At 38.7% G+C, this 20,479-nt stretch overlaps 1 protein-coding gene across 9 annotated transcripts in view; it reads right to left on the bottom strand.

The window, feature by feature from the left end:
- Positions 1-20,479, bottom strand: part of MRTFB (myocardin related transcription factor B) — a 72,693-nt gene that overhangs the window by 38,604 nt on the left and 13,610 nt on the right. For 7 of the 9 annotated variants that reach the window (XM_068147089.1, XM_068147087.1, XM_068147088.1 and 4 more), the window contains one exon: positions 12,807-12,973. In XM_068147089.1, coding sequence (XP_068003190.1) covers positions 12,807-12,960 — 154 coding nt within the window. In that variant the 5' untranslated portion in view covers positions 12,961-12,973. Of the gene's footprint in view, positions 1-1,716; positions 2,486-12,806; positions 12,974-20,479 lie in introns of those variants that run through there. The other 2 variants (XM_068147090.1, XM_068147091.1) reach the window with 1 other exon arrangement.

Raw genomic sequence — 20,479 nt, 5'->3', positions numbered from 1 at the left:
TATTGTTTTGCTACTCTGACAGACCATCATTACCGTAATGTACATTCCTTCAGCCACTTTCTACATAACTGACGTATTCAAAGGCTGAAGATAATGATTACTGTGGTACTGATTAGCCCACCTACACTATCCACCATGCTGGTTTTTTTCACATCTTTCTCCCCTTTATATCTTGGCAGCTTAGATTAATTAGGTTTTGAGGTTTTTTTCTTCCCTCTGCACTATTTTTTTACAACAGTATGCTTACTTCTCTGTCCCTCTCAACTCCCTTGCTTGCTTTGTTCTTGTTGCCCCACAGAGCTTCAGTGGTAGCAGAAGCAGGTGTATCCGGGCCTATGGAGTTGCAAGGCAAACACCATGAAAAAGAAGCCACTGCTGGCCCTTTCTCTTTTATTACTGTCTTTTAGTCATTACTTTCCTCCTGTAAAGGAAATAGAACTTTTATGCTCACAGCCACATGCATCTTTCCAATCAATAAGAAACTTCTGGTATCAGTCCAATATACAAAAATCAGAGCTTTTGCTAGCCCTAAATTAGAACTAAGTGAAGGGGTTTTTAAAATCAAATGTCAGTTACTGAATTCAGTAATGAACATAGGATACCTTTTTGCTATTTTAAACATTATTAAAATCCAAATTTAAACCCAAAATGAACCCAGCATTTAAACTGAGAAATGCTGTCGTATACACGGGGAAAAAGTAGCAGTTTTGTCACAACACCAGGGAAGAAAACTTTGAATCACCAGACAATCCAGAAACATCTGGAGAGAAAGCCAAAGCAGAGTGCTGTAAAAGGAAAAAAGGAATCTTGTCTACTACAAATGCAGTTTGTTTGTGATTAAGAAACCGGCGTTATCGAGTTTTGAACAGCGAAGAGCCTGATCCATTAACACAGACCAGTTAACAAACTGTTCTGTGCTGGGCTGGCAGCTGACCTCAGGAGGTCTCATTCTTCTCTTTCTTAATATAATCTAGCTAAAATACCTCCAGCTACAAGGAGTAAGACAGCTTCTATATCTCAGCAGTATTATTGCTACAGCCTAACAAATACTACTTTAAATGAATCTGGTATAGTACCATTTGTCAGCTTGAAATAATGCCCCACATATCCCCAGAGTACTGCTGTGTTACAATCTAATCCTTGTGCATTGCATAAATTTAATGCATAGTCTAGGAGCAATCATTTAAGAAGACATAATGTAATTTTAAAAGCATACATCTGGAAAACAGAGTCAAATCTAATTTAAAGTATGAAGGGAAATCTAGAGAAAGACAGTAGCTGAGACAACCACTCTTGAAAATGAGGTAGTAATACATGTCTAAAACTAAAGGTTTGTGGGGTTTTAATTTGAATAGCGTCATTTAATGACATTTATTTCATTGTCTTTATTTCTATAGTGACATTTTGCAGCTTTTTGTGGAATATTTACAGGACAATTTCAGAGTACTTTCTGAATTCAACACTAAAAGCTACTCTGAAAAGAGTACTTAATCACTCTCCCTGCTTCATACTACAATTTCTATCAAGCTGTTATCATCAGCATTTTCATAGCCTCACATAAATTCTAAATTTAGCTTTCAGACATTTTTTTTAGGTGGGAAAACATTTAATGTACAAAAATTCTTCCTGACATACAGCATTACACCACAAATGCTGGTGAATTGAATCTGCTCAGTGCTTCTGCATTTTTTGTCCCCCAACCAGCAAGTGACTGACCTTCCTTGAGACTTTTCTGGCTGTTCACCTCAAAGCATTCCTTCTCCTTCAGCGGCTTAACATCTCCTGCAGGTAGAATCTCAGAAAAGCCCTGTTGCTGCTTCTTGGAGCTATCAATCATGATGAGAATCCTTTAGAATGGCAACATCCAGCATAGAAAAAAAAATATTGATTTTTTTCACCAAGCAGTACACTGCTGTCCTGGTCACTGCTGCCAGGTCTTTTCTCCTAATGAATGAGCAACTGTGCCTTTGTGCAGCCAGAAGCAGCCATCATCCTTCACTTTCTAGGCTGACCTGCAGTACGCTCAGTCTGCTTTGGAGCCTGTAACTCGCTCAGACAGCAGGCACAGAGCATGTGAACCAGAACTCCCAAATCCCACCTCTCTTCCCAGACAACCACTCCCCCTTTTCCTTTAGTTACGCTTGCTTCCTCTGCACATTCGTGTTTCAGTATGCAGCTTGATGGTCAATCATCTGACAAAGCATGAGTCAAGCAGTTAAAAATAAATCCAGCAGTTGCTGAAGGAGCAGCACTCGTTGATACCTATGACAAAGTACTGCTGAGGACTCTCCTTTTTTTCTTCCTCCTCCCTTCCCCCACGACTCTGAACACTGCTGCAGGCAGCAGAAATACTTTATCTTTGCCTGACTGACACATTCATTACTCATTAAGTTTCACCAGTACGCAAAGCTGCACACAGGCATTTGAAAAAGTTATGTGGAGGACATTTCCCACCTGCCCCAGCTTTACATCTTGTTTTGGAGATGTTTACTTAGCAGAGTTAAGTGGGAAGACCAAGGATTATTTATTTCCATGTCATTACTTGTGGTATAAAGAGAAATTCTGCTCCTCCTTTCCTTTTTGCATTACAGTTACTTGTGTCCCCTGCAGTTTTTGGAGTATTTCCCCCCACAGCTTCTAATCTGCCAATCTCTCTAGTGTACCCCATTTATCTTACATGAGTCATCAATGTCACTGTCAACCTGGAAGTTTTGGGGGAAATGTATCCTCTCTAATTCTTTGGCATTGGCCACAAGGGAACATTTCATGTACTCAGAGGAAAAAAACGATACATAATTTCATGTAGTCGCTACATGTAAACAAATAACTCCAGAAGGTGCATTGTCCCTTCCCTTTGGCCTAAAGATGCAATCATTACACACATTTTCCATACCTCTACCTCATACTTAAAATCCTTCAGCCTGATATTATAAAGGGCATCTCCACGCAGAAAAACTGTTCCAATTCTGTGGCATCAGATTTTAAAAGAATAATACACAATAACAGCCACCTGATGGAGAACTTTTAAACTGGAAACTAGGAAAAAACCCAGCCATCTTGCCTCTTTGGATCTTTCTACAGGACAATCACTCAACATCAACTCTTCACCTTTACAGTGCACTCCTGGGCAAGCAATCTATACCATGGGATGTGGGGCTACCTGACAGCCAACAGGACTTGAAAGCTTCTCCCCATCTTCCTAATGCTGCAAGAAAGGAGACCTAGATCTACTCAGAATTGCAGATTCAAAGGAGATGTGAGTTTAATAGGCTGCGTCAACTTCATGACATCTAAGGAGCTGACAACACAGGCAACCCCCCCCCAAACAACACTCTTGCAGCATAAATGATTTGAGGCAGCTCTCCCAGCCTAAAGACTTCTTGTTTGCATATAATTGTATAAAAGTTATCAGCTTAGATTTAACTTAAATTCAAATTACAGCCCATTCTGCTACATTTTCTTTTGCAGTGATTTATACTGAACACAAGAAAAAATTAATGTGGAAGAACTTCATAAATCAAATGAATCTACTCCCTGCCTGCAGTCAGAACACTGACTATGTGCAAGAAAAATATTACTGCTGAGAAACTCCACACATTCAGAAAAAAACCCTAATGCAGACAAACAGAACACATGCTGCTTAAGAAACCTGTGTGAAATTTATACATAGAATCTTACAGAGTTTTGGATATACTAGATTATACTGCATATTTTTCTTGTACCACAGATGTTAACAGTTTGGAGGGATTAATTAAATTCTAACAGTATAACAACATGTAACAGCAGAACTTGTTTTATGGGCAGGCTACAGTGCACTTCACACACTTTCTGAAAAATCAGTACTTTGGTCTGAAGCAATTTCAAAATGATTCAGAGAACAGACTATTCTGAAATGCAAAAAATAAACATACTAATAAAGAAGTGTGAAGAACCCAAGGAGTAATACATTTTGTATCCAATGCCATAGTTCTGAAGGTAGTTCTGTGCCTTCCTTTTGGTCTGTAGTGCTTTATAGGAATTAAGAGTGTCCAGTGCACAAATGAATGCTGGATCACAGTAACAGCAGTTGACTCACAGCAGTTCAAGCCTTCATGAGTGTCTCACCTGCTCAGAAAGATGAGCGTTACTAGCATGGAGATCCTGCTATCCGCTCCACAGCGGAATTCAAAGAAACAAATATGCTTATGCTTCAGCCATTTGCAGTTTAGCTGAATATTTTGCTTCAAATTCACCTCCCAGTTCAATAGAAGGAAAAACACAGATTAATACTTTAAAACGTCTTTAAGAAGTTTGACCAAAATCTCACCAGTAATTTACAAATAACTTCACGCAGAAAAGCAGGAATCACAGAATTTAAGGAAAACAAGAATGATTAAAATCTTATGCAGACTACAAGAGGTGGTCAAAATAAAGGTGTATTTTCCACATAACCCAATATTGTAGTTGCCAACAAAAGTGATGTGATATTGAAAAGTTAGGGCAGGGGCAGACATAACAACTGACGAGGATGAAAAGATACCTTGGAAGAAGAAAATTGGCTGTGTTCAGATGCAGTTATACTGTGAATATTAAGAATGCCTGAACATTCTGCTCGTATGCCTGCACAAAGAATGACATTCATCCTCCATGTCACAAAAAAAGACTCATATTCCAATACCATCCTGTTTTCCAGCAGTTTTGAACATAAGTTAATCCCAGCTATATTGGTTAACTTATCAACAATACAGTTCTACTAATTTTAGTGGTAAGGCTTTAGAGAAGAACTAATCACCATGTCTCAACATGTCCCTTAGAAAAATCTAAAATTCTAAGACAGTTTCACAGGCACCTGGAGGCATCTCACAAGTGCTGGCTCAGTAGCTGTAGTTGCAGCACTGTAACATGGGACAAGTGCAAGCTTTTATGAGGGACTTTCTCACACTCTGAAGAGCATTGTCAGCTGGATAGCACATTCAAGTATTAAATTCATCTGGTAACTAGCAATACTCATTTGTTCCAAAGTGTCTTCCATTTACAGCCAGGTTCCATGCAAATCAAAGCAAGGTGCTTCCTCCTGATGGCCAGAGAGCCAATCCACCTGCCACTGACAAGCTTTTTCCTCTGCTAAATTAAATAAATTAGGGACTCTTCTAGGACGGTTCACATATGTTCTTACTTTTGACTGCTAAAGCACCATAACTACTTCTCAGGTTTACTTAGACATTTTAAGAATCTTGTAGTAATTTTTTGAGCTCCTGTCATCAGCCACCAAAGGCACGTTGATTCCTTAAACACGTTTCCAATGGTATCTGTCTTGAAAAACTATGGAAAAATTGAATTTTTTTTATAGTAAGTATTAGTGAAACAATACCAACTTGTTTGTTCTTTGACTACTTTTTAATGTCTTTCCTTTATTTTAGCAGCTGTACAGTAAATAGGACACAACCCACAAAATATAAAAGATATACAAAAGAGCTTGGGGGTATTTCAACTCCACTCACTGTTTGCAATGCTTTGGTTCAGTTTCTAAAAGGCAGATGGAATTCGATTGTCACTTAACATTGATGGCATTACTAAAAAACAGGCCAAAAACTTTACTCAAATTGCTGAATTTTCATCTGGTCTTTCTGTTGCTGACTGTAAATTTAAATACAGAAGGCTTTGTAATATGGGAAAGAGAACTACTAATTTCCAAAGTAAGCACTGGATGTACAACCTCTGACTTGAACCTGTACCTGTTTCCAAAGACCTATTTTTAACAGTACAAGTAGCTAAATGACACTGAGAAACCTGTAATAAGCTAGAAACAAAACTGTGGCTGAAACACTGGTTTCTATCAAACAACAAAACAGAAGTACTGCTTTCAGCTAAAAAAAAATCTTAAGCAGTTCACATTGTATCTTTCAATTATAGGTTTCAATGCAATTACAAAATGCACCAGTGTATCAAAACCAGAAGCTGAAGTAAAAGATACACAACAAGCTTTTTGTTTCAATAAAAAGTAAATCTGGTGGAATTCACATCATCTTCAGAAGGCTGAAGTACCTCACATTTAAATCTGAGTTTATTTCAGTTGTACCTATTGTATACAAGTGGGTGAAAGGAAGAAAAAAGGCTTCAGAATGGAACATCCCTTTCAGTTCCATAAACCAGAATCCAGTAACATCTCATGTACGACCACTGCACTGCACAAGTTCTTCATAAATGTGTGCTTTTAATCTAAGGCAATCAATGTTTTTTCTTTCCATCTCTCTGCAACACAGACTTCCAAGTGTTCTGCAATCCTTCAACCTACAGAAAAAGCACTATTTAAAAAGAGGAAGCATCTGCTAAATATTTGCCAAACTCATAATGTACAGGAGAAAACAACAGAGCAACATTGTACCCTCCACAGTGCCTGCTTGTCTGTCATTCAGAATAGACCCGTTATCTTATTAAGTATCAGTGATCTGCTGAGTGAGATCACTGTGAGCAACTTCACAACCTCATTAAACATGGAGTAACTAAGCAACAATTGCTTTAACAGTACATTCCAACTCTTCACATCATATGGTGCTCATTCCTTTGCAAGTCCATAAAAAAATCTCCAAGCCCTACAGATGAATTTAAACTCTGGACAACCCCCTCCCCAACCCCCCAAACCCAAATGCCCAAAACAGCCCTAGGCATTTAACATATTTCACCACAACAATTTTAAAGTGGGAGAAAAGAAGCTTAATTACTCAAGCATTTATTTCATCTTGGGTTAACACACACCTTGATGAATTTCCTGATACTTTATATTGTGTTAGGATAATCCTTCTCTATATCATGGTGTAATAATTTATTCACATAGAAAAAGAGTGAGCTATGCAAACTGAAACATTCATTTAAATAATGCTTGTTATAATTGATTGCTTGTTATAATTGATTACTTCTTTAGAGAGTAAGAATTTTGCCTCAATCTGTTAACTTAAGGGGGTTTGTTTGTGGTTTGGCTTTTTTTGTTGTTCATTCCTCCCGTCCCAAATTTCCAGTTACAATAGATTTCTATTCTGCCTTCCTGTTCTGTTAAATGAATAATAATTCTATAGCAGTACGTAAGTTCTTTGCTTTGAACTCTTAATACCTTTATCAAACAACTCAACAGTAAATCACATACAGACAGTATTGGGTTTGTATTTAAGATAAATATCCAAATCCCAAAATGTTCAGGTCTCTCATCTTCATATTCTTTTGATAGTAGAACACCAAGTGTGTCAAATTTTTTTGTTTCAAAAAATCTAATGGAACATTTGCCTAAGTTTTGAAACAGCATTGTGTACTGCACTGTGACTAAGGAATTACATCAGAAGAATGGGAAACATCTGCTTATATTCTCCTCCACTGTAGTAAAAAAGACTCAGACAACACTACTTATGTCACCATCTACCTCAGGTACTCCTCCCAGAAAAATCCCAAACATTTACAGCAATATTAAATGTAGAAGTCTGCATGTTCTACTTGTCCCACTAAAGCCTGCACAAGTTCCTTTCAAGAGAGGACATATATTGGTAGTGTTCACTCTTTAAATGAAAAACTTCCCTACCATTCAGCCTTGCTCATATATGCATATAAATAAATCAGTATTTTAAAATGTATGTACAATAAATAAAAATATGTGATTAACTGCACACATGTTGAACTGCATATATATGTATATATATATAAAAATATATATATTATAAAGAATATATGTGTATGTATAAGATATACATGCATACATATATATAACATACATGTATATAAATAAAAATATGTATACAAACAAAAATAATGTAAGATAACAATATTTGGTCATCTACCATGCTACCATGACGTGCTGAAGGTGCATATAGTTAAGTAGTGCCTGGTGCCCATCAGTGACCAGTTCTGTTTGCCTACATTACTTTCTTGTAGTGGCTGTATCACGAGTCCACATTTCAACAGTAACATATGCAACTAGGATTTAGTTCTAACAATTTAAAACAATTATACAGTGCAATTTAAAATTAACTCAACAGTTCTTTCTGGCTCTGCATTTACTTATCCACATGGAATTTCAAGGAAGAAAAAAAATCAGAATAAGACAGTTTGATCAAGAGAGCTCTTTAAAGGAAAACATACTTTCCATATCTCCTGTAATCACTCAAATGCCAAGCCCTCTAACAGGATCTTTTCATATATACCAGATGCCTTAAATTGAGTTAGTCACAGGTCATGTCTCCCATGTTAATCTCTTTACAATAAGCAGATAATTAAAAAAAAAATAATAAATCTATAAATCAAACTAAAATGATGGAATGTTTGTTTAGAAGTTTACCAAATGGAATGACCCTGCTGGAATTCTTTCATGTAGCCTGTGAAAATGTCAGAATATATTTCATTTAAGAGGTCACGGTCCCTAGAGAGCTCTGAGTTTTGGCCTGTATGTCTTTTCACATGCTTTCATATTTGAAAATTGTTCCTTGTAGACACTGACTGATGCCCTGGGAATGCTAGGATTGTGGGAACTGGCAGTACCAATGACAAAGACAGACTTACTGGGAAATCAGTACCTACTTAAGTTTGCTCTCATCTCACAACAGATAAGACAACATTAAAATATTTACAGGGAGACCAAAATCTCCACATGTTAAAAGATGTTTCTTTTTTCTACCGATACTGTTTGTTAAACAAACCAACCAACCAGGACCAAACTCAGGAAAACAAAACCCCAAAACCAAACTCCCCCAAAACCCCAGAGCATCCAAAATAACCCCTAACCCCCCAATCACAGAAGCAAATATATGTGTGTGTATATATATATATATAAATAATAATATGTTTTGTGTTCTTACAAAGGATTGTTTAATATAATATTTGTTCTGTATGTTCCATAGACAATTAAAACCTTAAAGGAAAGACAAATTACAGAATCACGGGGGCTGGAAGCAACCTCTTGAGATCACCTAGCCCAACCCTCTGCTCAAGCACAGTCAGCTGGAACAGACTGCCCAGGACTGTGCCCAGTCACATTTTCAGTATCTCCATGGATGGAGATGCTACAACCAGTCTGGGCAAACATTCTTCCACTTACACACATACATACACTATACTCTATACACACACATTTCTATTCTAAAATGGGAGAAGTTGTACACTTCTGTATATAGATAGGTCTTTTGGAATATACTTAGAGGTTTTGGGAGTATTTTTTGTTGTTGTTACTGTGGGTGTTGGTAATCAGAATATCTGTATGATGTTTTCCAGATCTCTCTGCTTTCAGCTTAGTGACTAGAAACTGCAGAATTCAAGCTGACATTTTCAATTATTTTCTGTGCCAATCTATTTCTTTATTAGCACTAAGTTTTCCATTTCTTATTCTCTCGTCTTCCCACTAGCCATGTTTTTTCCACTTTATCTCTCCAAGTTCTCCTAAGAAAATAACTTCTAACCACAGTAACTTACCTGTGTACCATTAGGAAAGGAAAAAAAGATGTCTAATTGCAGGTCTTAAGAGTAGGGAAAAAACTCCATCCTACCACATATACAAGGAGATGTCCCAGTCTCACCCGATTCCTCAGTATCAAATTTGCAGTTTCAAATCTATTAACTGCACAGAGGATTAAGAATTTGTTCAGAAGCCATAAAGCTATGCCAAGAATGCATGTAACCAGTGCTACATAATGAGAGAGTAGAAGATAAGAGATAACAGACAAACTAATATACCCATGACTCTTTTAGATGCCAGAAAATTTCCCTTGGTTCATCAAATTTGTTTAAGTAGTATCACTAGGTTCAGTGTGATGTAGATTTCATTCAGTTATTTTTAGAACTGCCTGTCTTCCAGCAGGCTCAACTGGTCCCTTGGGAAAACTCAATATGTACCATTTGGAGTATTTGGGTTTGTTTTGGTTTATTTGTTTGTTTGGTCAGGGTTTTTTGGTTGGGTTTTTTTCTTTTTGAGGGGAATTGTGGGGGTTTGGTTTTGCTTAGGGGTGTTGTTGTTGTGTCTTCATCATAATTCACTAGTTACCCAAAAGTTCAGTGCCTTAAGGTCTTTGTTCTTGAGTGTCATTGTTCTTATGCAGTCAGACACACTAATTTCTTTGGGCCAATTTCTTTGGGCTAATTTCTTCTAATAAAGATTTTACGATTCTTCAAGGTCTCTTCCAACCTGGTCTGGTCTATCCTATCCTATCCTATCCTATCCTATCCTATCCTATCCTATCCTATCCTATCCTATCCTATCCTATCCTATCCTATCCTATCCTATCCTATTCTTACTTTTACTGTCCCAAGTCTTTTTCCCTGACAATACATTCAAGACTCCTAGCCCTTTTCTCAATTAGCTCAATTCTGATGCAGAAGATCTAGCAGATAGCCATGACAGGCATATCTCAACCTTTTCTACCCCTCTCCAGTGCAAGACATACGACCTTGAAGGGAGCCAGAATGGAATCCTGTGTGTAGTCTGGTTCAGAGTTAAAGGAATCAGACACTCATCAGTTTCCATTATCTGGAACAAAAGTGTTTCTCCACACAACACAGAGGATAAAGAATAGGCACTCACAATCTGAAATGATTTCTAGTTGAGACAAAGAGCTGCAGCAGGCCTACAGAGTGCTGAAGGTCAGTCAGTGGCCCATACAGGTGCCAACCAATTATCTACCTGTTTTACAGTATAGCCAGGCTGGCAACAGCATAAGAGTAATCTACATCTCTTTTTAACAAACTAGTAGCCACTATCAGAAGGAGATCCTGGCACAGCACGATAGGTAAGGAAGCCCCTGCAAAGCCGAGATTGCTGCAAAACACAGAAGCTAGCCCCTTTTCATTTTACATGCAACTTGAAACAATGATTTCATGACTCCTGACACCCAGGTCTTCATACCTACCTCTACTAGCCAAAGTGGTATGCTCACCAATTCTGGGAAAGCTCTACTCCACCATGGAAAAAAATTTGCTCATGCAGTGCTGCCTTTTTTTTGGTGGTATCTGCATGTGCAATTCCTTCCCACCCTTCACTCTGAAACAGCAGGTTGGAAGCCTGCAAGCAGCATCATTCCCATCCACCTTACTGCTGTCAGCAGCAGACAGCCTATCCTTTCCTCCCTTGCCACCTCCTGGCTCTCAGACAGAAGTTTGTGAAATTGTGGTACAGTGCGTGGGTAGCATATTGTTCTGACTAGTACTTCAGCTGTGCCATGCTGCCTGCTACTGTCATTCTTCCTCCACTGCAGTCCATCTAAACAACACCTAGTCATTAATCTTACCACTCCTGCTCCCAAAGAAGAGCCTCATCCATGTCACTCCCCCAACCACCGTCCTTCCTAAGGACACAGCATCTTGACTAAGAAAGCAAGTACTGTGTACACAACCTAGCATCCTTCAGGCAGGGATGCAAACCGAGGGCCTTTTCAGCCACAGCATTCTGTATCTCAACCTCCATTTATGGGAGAAGCCCAACTGCTGACATGACAGACATGGACTATACACCAGTGATTGCCATTAGACTGCTAGAGTAACAGGTGTCTTCCCTGTCCACTCAGCAAGTGACAAGTGTGAAAAGCAGAACCAATGAAAAGGGAACTTTTGCAGCATGTTGGCAAGTGAGAACAGAGAACAGTGATGATAACATGGTGCAATAAACAGGGCACAAGTTTACATCATCAATGCATTGTATGTGTTGCCTAATTATGCAGAAATATGCAAACTACTGAGAAACTGAAATTAATTTTAATATTAACCCAGGATTGCCCAGAGCCATTAACTAGAAAACATCTTAAAAGGGGAATATGAGAAATGTGACAATCCAGACCAACATATGAGATCCCCAAAAGATGATTCTTTGTAATTACACCCAAACATATACTCAAGGTTGCCTTCTATAAATAGCTTGTTTTTCTTAACCCCAAATAAAGTCTTTGCTTTAGAGATGGTTCAGCTGAAGTATTTTAGCCTCACAATAAAAACTTTATAGAGCAAATCAGCATGAAAACTTTCATTACTTCTCCTTCTATTAAAATATAAAACATTAAGTGGTTAGGATTTGTATTTCACAGACTTTTTGTGATGAAAGAACACCCATCTGGAAAAAAAAAATCAACATTTTGGAAGATAAGAGTATGTTGCTGCTTTTGCCTTTATTCAGGGAGTAAGCACTTGCATGCTCTAAATGGCTGGATAAGCTTAAGATGCTATTGCCCTCCAGCTTCCTCTACTGGAAGTTACAATCTCTCTCCACAGTATACAAAATAAAACCAGAGCATAAGTCTCCCACACTTCAAGTGTCATTGGAAAAGCTTGAAACACAGTTTCTGTACTAAATTGTGCAAGCCAGTTTAACAGCACTATGCAGAACAATACTAGAATAATTCAGCCTCTACTGGACTGCTGCCAAAAGACTCATTCAAGTAAACAAAAGGTTTAAAGGATCACTAACAAAGCTCACAGTAAGCATAATGCTTCCTGCATAAAAGTATTCCACAAAACATTTTTAAAGTGCAACAAAAGAGCTTCAAAAAATCACATACTTCATTTACATCATTTCAATGTTCACTGTGGCTTTAAAACTCTGCTAAAATATAAACAACTCCATTTACTATGCCTCAAGCTCTTCCAATTGGTGTTTTAAAGTGAGACTCACAAGCTGCCATGACAGATGAAGCTGATCAGGACAGATTTCATAACAAACACTATAGCACTTCAACTCTACATATTGTGGTTTGAGAAGAGCAAGTGAAGAGAGTCAATTAATGTTATCTGAAATCAAACAGATATCATTATTCCCACAGAAAACACCTGAACAGCGTAGGGAAAAGGAGAGTGGTGGCTTTGGCACTCACCATTCTTCCTCTCATTGAGAGGAGGCAGGTACTGATTGGGTTGCAGTGAGAGCTCCTTAAACTCATGCGCAACTGCTTCACTGTGAGGGCTAGGAGCCAGGCGTGTGAGTGAACCAGAGTCCTCTTCAGCATCTGCTGTCCCCAGGTGATCCATCGTGTTAAATTGTCTGGAGACAGGGAGAGCAAACAGTCTCTTAATAACACGAGAGTTGATAAAACTAATAAAGAAAAAAATACAGTATCAATAATCATGTAGACACCTAACTTTTAAGGGTTTTGTTGTTTTTGGTTTGGTCAGTCCCTCTGCACACAAAATTTAACATCAAAATGATAAACATATTATCTACTAATTTCCATAAATTTTACAGCTTTGCAAAGTATAGTTAAGCAATCCATTTACAAGCCATTTAACAGTCATTTTTCTAAGAAGCAGTTTCTCTGCTCACTTTGACAGAAAAATTACACTGTGCTAACCCTCCACATGGCTGTCTGGAAGCTCCTGTGCCCTACCTTCGAGCAACTGATCCAGCCCTTTTATCAGCAAAATGCTCATTTCTTTCAGGAGCTTATATGAGAGAACGTTGAATTAATATATGATAACTTAAGTATTTTACTATTTTGAAGCACTGCACAACTTTCCTTCAGTACAAAAATCAACTTTGATATTCATAAAGGACTTCACACCACCACAGAACTGTATTAGAGCCAGCTAATTTTCAATCTCTCCAACAAGGAAGGCTTTCTGCCCTTAATTTTTTCAAAACTAGTTTTATTGCATGCTAGCAACTCATTGTAAAATACAGAGTGGAATAAAAGTCCCCATTTATTATTTCTTTCCTTTCTATCATTAATGTGGCACTTAATCTACAGTGAGGAGAGACAGAATATGAATTACTAGTACAGGCTTTTTATAGCTCATACAACTCTCAAATTGTTAACATTTCAATGAATCAATGTGGACTTCAGTGAAGTCCATCCCTGGGTTCTGGGACACTCAAACAAAATTGGATCTTCACGAATTGTTAGAAGTGAAGAAATGTCTTATTCTTGACAAATTGTTTGTTTATTTTTATTTATTTTTCATAAGTAACAACTACTGCTTACCCATACTCAGCCTTAAAATCTCAGGAAACTTCAGGTATGCTGATTATAAATCTCACATACGTCGGGGTGTGTATTTAAAGGTTTTTAAAATGCAACGTGTTGCAATGGCCACACTCAAAATATTTATTTAGAATAATTTAGAATAAACCAAGCCAGGTTGGAAGAGACCTTCAAGATCATTGCGTCCAACCTATCAACCAATCCAACCCAACTAAACAACTAACCCATGGCACCAAACACCCCATCAAGTCTCCTCCTGAACACCTCCAATGACAGCGACTCCACCACCTCCTTGGGCAGTCCATTCCAATGCGCAATCACTCTTTCTGTATAGAACTTCTTCCTAACATCCAACCTGAACCTCCCCTGGCGCAGCCTGAGACTGTGTCCTCTTGTTCTGGTACTGGCTGCCTGGGAGAAGAGACCATCATCCGCCTGTCTACAACCTCCCTTCAGGTAGTTGTAGAGAGTGATAAGGTCACCCCTGAGTCTCCTCTTCTCCAGGCTGAGCAACCCCAGCTCCCTCAGTCTTTCCTCATAGGGCTTGTGTTCCAAACCCCTCACCAACTTCGTTGCCCTTCTCTGGACTCGTTCCAGCAAGTCAACATCCTTCCTAAACTGAGGGGCCCAGAACTGGACACAGTACTCGAGGTGTGGCCTAACCAGTGCAGTGTACAGGGGCACAATGACTTCCCTGCTCCTGCTGGCCACACTGTTCCTGATGCAGGCCAGGATGCCATTGACCCTCTTGGCTGCCTGGGCACACTGCAGGCTCACGTTCAGCCTACCATCGACCAGTACCCCCAGGTCCCTCTCTGCCTGGCTGCTCTCCAGCCACTCTGACCCCAGCCTGTAGCTCTGCATGGGGTTGTTGTGGCCAATGTGCAGAACCCAGCACTTGGATGTGTTCAATCTCATGCCGCTGGACTCTGCCCATCTGTCCAGCCTGTCGAGGTCCCTCTGCAGAGCCTCTCTACCCTCCAGCAGATCAACTCCTGCCCCCAGCTTGGTGTCGTCAGCAAATTTACTGATGACGGACTCAATGCCCTCATCCAGATCATCAATAAAGATGTTAAAGAGCATGGGGCATTGTGTTGATACTTTTAAAAAATGGACAAAAAAATATTTATGACAAAAAATGATCATGATCACCAAGGAATGCCTCCACACCACAAGGAAGGCTACAGAATAATGTTGCTGATTGTGCCAATTTAAAAATAAGAAATATAAGCAAGTACTCCTTGGTATATGCCTCATTAGAACTATTATGGTGGTTAAGTGCAGATTTTTCATTATTTTCCATAGTTACCAATTGGTGCTTTCACATTAAATGAAGACACATTAACTTACTGTTATACAAGATTTTTTTCTTTGTTCTTAGCTTTTAGAAGCATAATTTACTCAGCTCTCATTCGATTTCCTGACATTACACTCTCCTCAAACTCCCACTCGCTCATACAAATCAAGTAGATTATTAACCAAGTAAGATCCTTCAGAGCAGAATTTAAGTGAAAATTTAGCTGCTTATCTGCTCATATTCACAGCATTTTATCCACAATGTATTAGCTATGAATTATGTCTTAAGAGTCACTTTTCAAAGAGATTAAGCCACATTAGCTGTATTCATGACATTAAATCCAGGTGAAAGTAATAGGAAACATCTCCTTCTACCAAAGGTTTAACACTTATGATGTTTCATGTTGGCTTTTGACTCTTTTCCCCATAACAGCTCAGTATCTTGCTTTAAGTTTAACCAGCTTAACTGTCACTTCTACAACACACTGCTAAATTAGTTACATGTCCATTTAGAACAGAATAGAATAACAGAATAATAAACCAGGTTGGAAGAGACCTTCAAGATCATTGCGTCCAACCCATCAACTAATCCAACCCACCTAAACAACTAACCCATGGCAACAAGCACCCCATCAAGTCTCCTCCTGAACACCTCCAATGATGGTGACTCCACCACCTCCCCAGGCAGCCCATTCCAATGGGCAATCACTCTCCCTGTGTAGAACTTCTTCCTAACATCCAACCTAAACCTCCCCTGGTGCAGCCTGAGACTGTGTCCTCTTGTTCTGGTACTGGCTGCCTGGGAGAAGAGACCAACATCCACCTGTCTATTAGAATAGAATAGAATAAACCAGGTTGGAAAAGACCTTTTGTTTCAGGAATGCATGTAAATGTGCTTCTATGGTTGAGATTCAACTAAGGACAAAGCATGCTAGAATTGTATGCAACATATTAAATTATCTTGATTGCAGCATTGCAGTGCAACTCTAAAGAAGTTAACTCTCACACAAAATGTGCTTAACCTGTGATTTGGACCAGACTAAACAAGTTTAGAAGGGATCTCCTAGGAGGTCACCTAGTTCATCTCTCAGTTCCATACAGGACTAGTAGCTGCTCAGGAATTTGTCAAGTTTTGGAAATCTCTGAAGCTGGCATTTCCACCATCTCTGGGTAACCTCATTGTGAATGCCTTGCCCACCCTTTCAAACAGAATTCCTTATACTACAATCTGTGACTGCTGCCTCTTGCTATTTAGCTCACAGATGATACTGCTGATTGTGACTCTCAGATCCCAATTTTACTGAGGTTTCATAGAGTACATGAATTTGATCACTAGGGAACCTCAAACCCCAAAGTTCTCCAATGCAGAATTCTAATCCTAATTTGAAACATTCCAGTTGACAGTCAGATCTCAGAGAGAACAACTAAACTTAGCATCTATGAAATTAGTAGTTTGTCTTAAGCGTAAGGTTTTGATGAGCTGTTTCCAAATAAAGAAACAAAAATTAGGCAAGAAATAAAAGACATCTCTATGTACAAACCATCTTTTTACACTGTTGTATGTATGACACAATAAAGCACTACTGGTTTTTAGCACACTCATTTTAACTGCTAGAGAAGGTACATACTGTAGCCTTATCACCAGCTGGAGGTTACCAGCAGCAGCATTATACTTCACATGAAACTGGACTTGTGATATGCAAAACATGTCCCATCTAGCCTCGGTTTTTGAAAGCCGTACTTCATTCTGACATTTCTAACATAACAGAGTGTTTGGCATCAGCAACTCAAACACAAAAAAACAGTAGGAGAAAACATTAGCTCACCTCAAATCCTGTACAATCAATACTTTATCCAGTCATATGCAGAAGTGAGAAACTTACCTGATTTAGAATTTAATGTACCATGGTATTATTACATTTTGTATTAAAGATAGGACATTTGTCTCCCCTTTCTCATTTATCTGTAGCCTCTTCAAACCTGAAGAATTATTTCATATTTGCCATCTGGATTTACAGATGGTAAATATTATCTACGTAACCCCTGATTTTAAGCAGACCTATATACTAAATAAAGTCTATTCATAAGAAAACTGAAACTCAAAAGTAAAAACATGCCCATGAAAAATACAGTTAAAAAAATCCATACTATTAAAATCAATATTTTACTCTACATAATCCAAACAAGCACCATTTTATATAATGCTAATCTGAAACACAGAAATCAGATGTCAGTTGGGGTTCCACTCCCTGGCAACAAAGACATTTTAAAGGTTTATTAAGCTGTATGAAACATCATTCTTCTTGGTATGAAAAATATTGCTACTTATAGATTGTTGTAAAGTCTAATACCATCCTATTTGTAGCAACTAAAATAGAACCACTCCACTCTCCCAGTAGTCCCAAAGGATTTCAGAGTTAGGTTTTGGTCTTGGGTGGGTGGGGTTTTTTTTTTGTTTTTTTTTTGGGGGGGGGGGTTGGATTGTGGGGTTTTATTTTTATTTTAAACACAGAATTCTTCAAAATGTTTGAGAGTAGTAAATTGAAAATTACAACAAAATTATTTTCCTACTTAACCTTCAGAATAGAGTACCAAAATAGAATATGCACCAGCATTGCTAGCAAGGCTTTGGTTTACATGCATCTGACAACTACATAGAAACAGTGTTCCAGTACTGGCAAAGGAGAACTCCTGTACAGCGCATGAATCTTATGTAAGTGTTCTCACAGAATGTAGGTGGTTGCTATCTTTCTTAACTGCTGAAGACAAACGCTTCTTTTATTTTTAAACATTTTATCTTCAAAAGACAAAGTATATTTCTTTAGTAAAATCTTAGAAGGGGGGGAAATACGTAGTTCCCTGCCATTTCAGACACTAGATCTGCATTTTATTCTACACAAACTCCGAAATCTGGATGACACTTAGGCAGTAAATCAGCTTTTAATTTAGAAATCTGCTGGGATTAAAAAAAATAATAATAAAATTTAAGAGTCATAGTGCTCTCAGACTCTGGCCAAATCAAATGGCTAACCTTAATATTGCTCGCTCGAGGAAAAGTTTGGTGTATTTTTTTTTCTTTTGTTTTCTCATAATGTTTCAAATCCACTTACTGATGTAACATTTAGAACTAGTAAAGATGAATTTATAACTGAGTATAAAATGATGCAGAAAGTATTTGCTATTAATAATCATCCAGATTATCAGTAGATTAACTGAATCAATCTAATTCATTTTTGACATTCATCATTTCACTGATAGGAGAAAAAGTCTCAAATGTAGTTCGCCTCTGTAGCAAAAACAATGGTTATTCCATTGAGATTTAGGCCTCTCATTTCATGTGTTTCATAGTGTATTAAAAGATCAAAACACAGTTTTATGAAAAACAGTCTGGAAAATATCCAACCCTTGTGGCATGCCACCGCACACACCATAATGCTGTTCCTTTTCCCCAAGCAACACAGTATCAACACTGCCAACAAGTTGGTGGTGCTTGGAACTTCTGCAGTTACACTTTTTTACACAGCCTTTCTCGTTGGATAAAGTATGTGAACTTTGAAATTAAAACTGACATCCAGTTATTATATTGCAAGAGAAACTGCAATGCTACAGTTAAAATACAGAGTTTAAGTAACGAAGATAAATGTAACAGTGAAATACAGAGTTTAAGTAATGAAGATAAATGTAACAGTGAAATACACCGCAACAACGATGTAAATCGTGTAGCTATTTTTACAAAGGAAAAACATAAAAGTCAGAAAAAGATGAGAAATATCAACGCCTGACTAACTATGAGTAATCATCTTGGATTATGCATTATCAAAACCTCACTGTTACTATTCATTTCTTTGAAAAACAGTGTGCAGAAGTATATGACAGAACTGAAGACCTGTTATGCTCCTTACCACACCACTGTGGAAATTGCTTCCTTCTTAAAGAGCCACAACTGCTCTGATAAATATTTCAGATGAATTTCCTCTCATTAAAAAAAATATTGAGATTAAAGTTTTGTAACTATTCTAGCTAAATTAACACCGCTGAGCAGAAACTAGAGGACCTCCAGAAACATTTAATACTTTTGAATATTATGATGACACTCTACACTGAGAGTCTTTACTAACTCTTAGAAGGAAATCTTCCTATCTTTGGATGTCTTTGCATAAAGCGTGAATGAATGGACAGTGGGGTGGATTGAAAACTGGCTGAAGGAGGGAGCTCAGAGGGCTGTGGTCAGCAGCACAGAGTCTGTAACAGGTGGTGTTCTCCAGGAGTCAGTACAGCAGCCAGTCCTGTTCAATATATTCTTCAACAGCCTGGATGAAGGGCTAGAATGTACCCTCAGCAAGTTTGCTGACAACACAAAATTGGGAGGAGCAGTTGACACACAGAAGGCTGTGCTGCCGTCCAGTGTGGCCTGGACAGGCTGGAGAGTTGAGCAGATGGCAACCTTAAGAAATTCTACAAGGGCAAGCGCAGGGTCCTAAACCTGAGGAGAAACAATCCCATGTGTCAGTACAGGTTAGGAGCTGACCTGCTGTCAAGCAGCTCTGTGGAAAAAGGCCTGGTGGACAAAAAATTCACTGTGAGCCAGCAATGTGCCTTTGTGACCAAGAAGGCCAATGACATTCTGGGGTGCATCAAGAGTGCACCCAGCAGGTTGAGGGAGCTTCTGCTTCCCCTCTACTCTGCCCTGGTGAGGCCTCATCTGAAATACTGTGTCCAGTTCTGGGGTCCCCAGTTCAAGAAGGACAGGGAAGTGCTTGAGAGGGTACAGCAAAGGATGATGAAGATGATTAGGGAACTAGAACAACTTTTATGAAGAAAGGTTGAGCGATTTGGGGCCTTTTAGCCTGGAGAAGAGTTGGTGGGATGTGTGGAGGTGTCTTATTGATCATTATAAATACTTCAAGGGTGGCCAGTCTTTTTTCAGGGGTGCCCAGGGACTCAACAAGAGGACACAAACTTGAATATAGGAAGTTTGTATTGGGTTTGAGCTGAGCTGGAGTTAATCCTCAAAGCATGTTTCTAGTAAGTTCTATCTAAACAGGAGGAGGAACGTCTTTACTTTGAGGGTGGTAGAGCACTGGGACAGGCTGGCCAGAGTCTGCATCTCTGGAGTCATTGAAAACCTGCCTGTATGCTGTCCTGTGCAACCTGCTCTAAGTGAACCTACTCTGGCAAGGGGTTGGACTGGATGATTTCCAGAGGTTCCTTCCAACCCCTATCATTTTGTGATTCTCTGATTATTGATGGGCAAACAAATGATGCTTCCAGCT

This window comes from Melanerpes formicivorus, unplaced genomic scaffold (genome assembly GCF_026170545.1).
Source record: "Melanerpes formicivorus ecotype bairdi unplaced genomic scaffold, bMelFor1.0.p_v2 SCAF_14, whole genome shotgun sequence".
Classification (NCBI taxonomy): Eukaryota; Metazoa; Chordata; class Aves; order Piciformes; family Picidae; genus Melanerpes; species Melanerpes formicivorus.
This window is presented reverse-complemented; position numbering and strand designations above follow the sequence as displayed.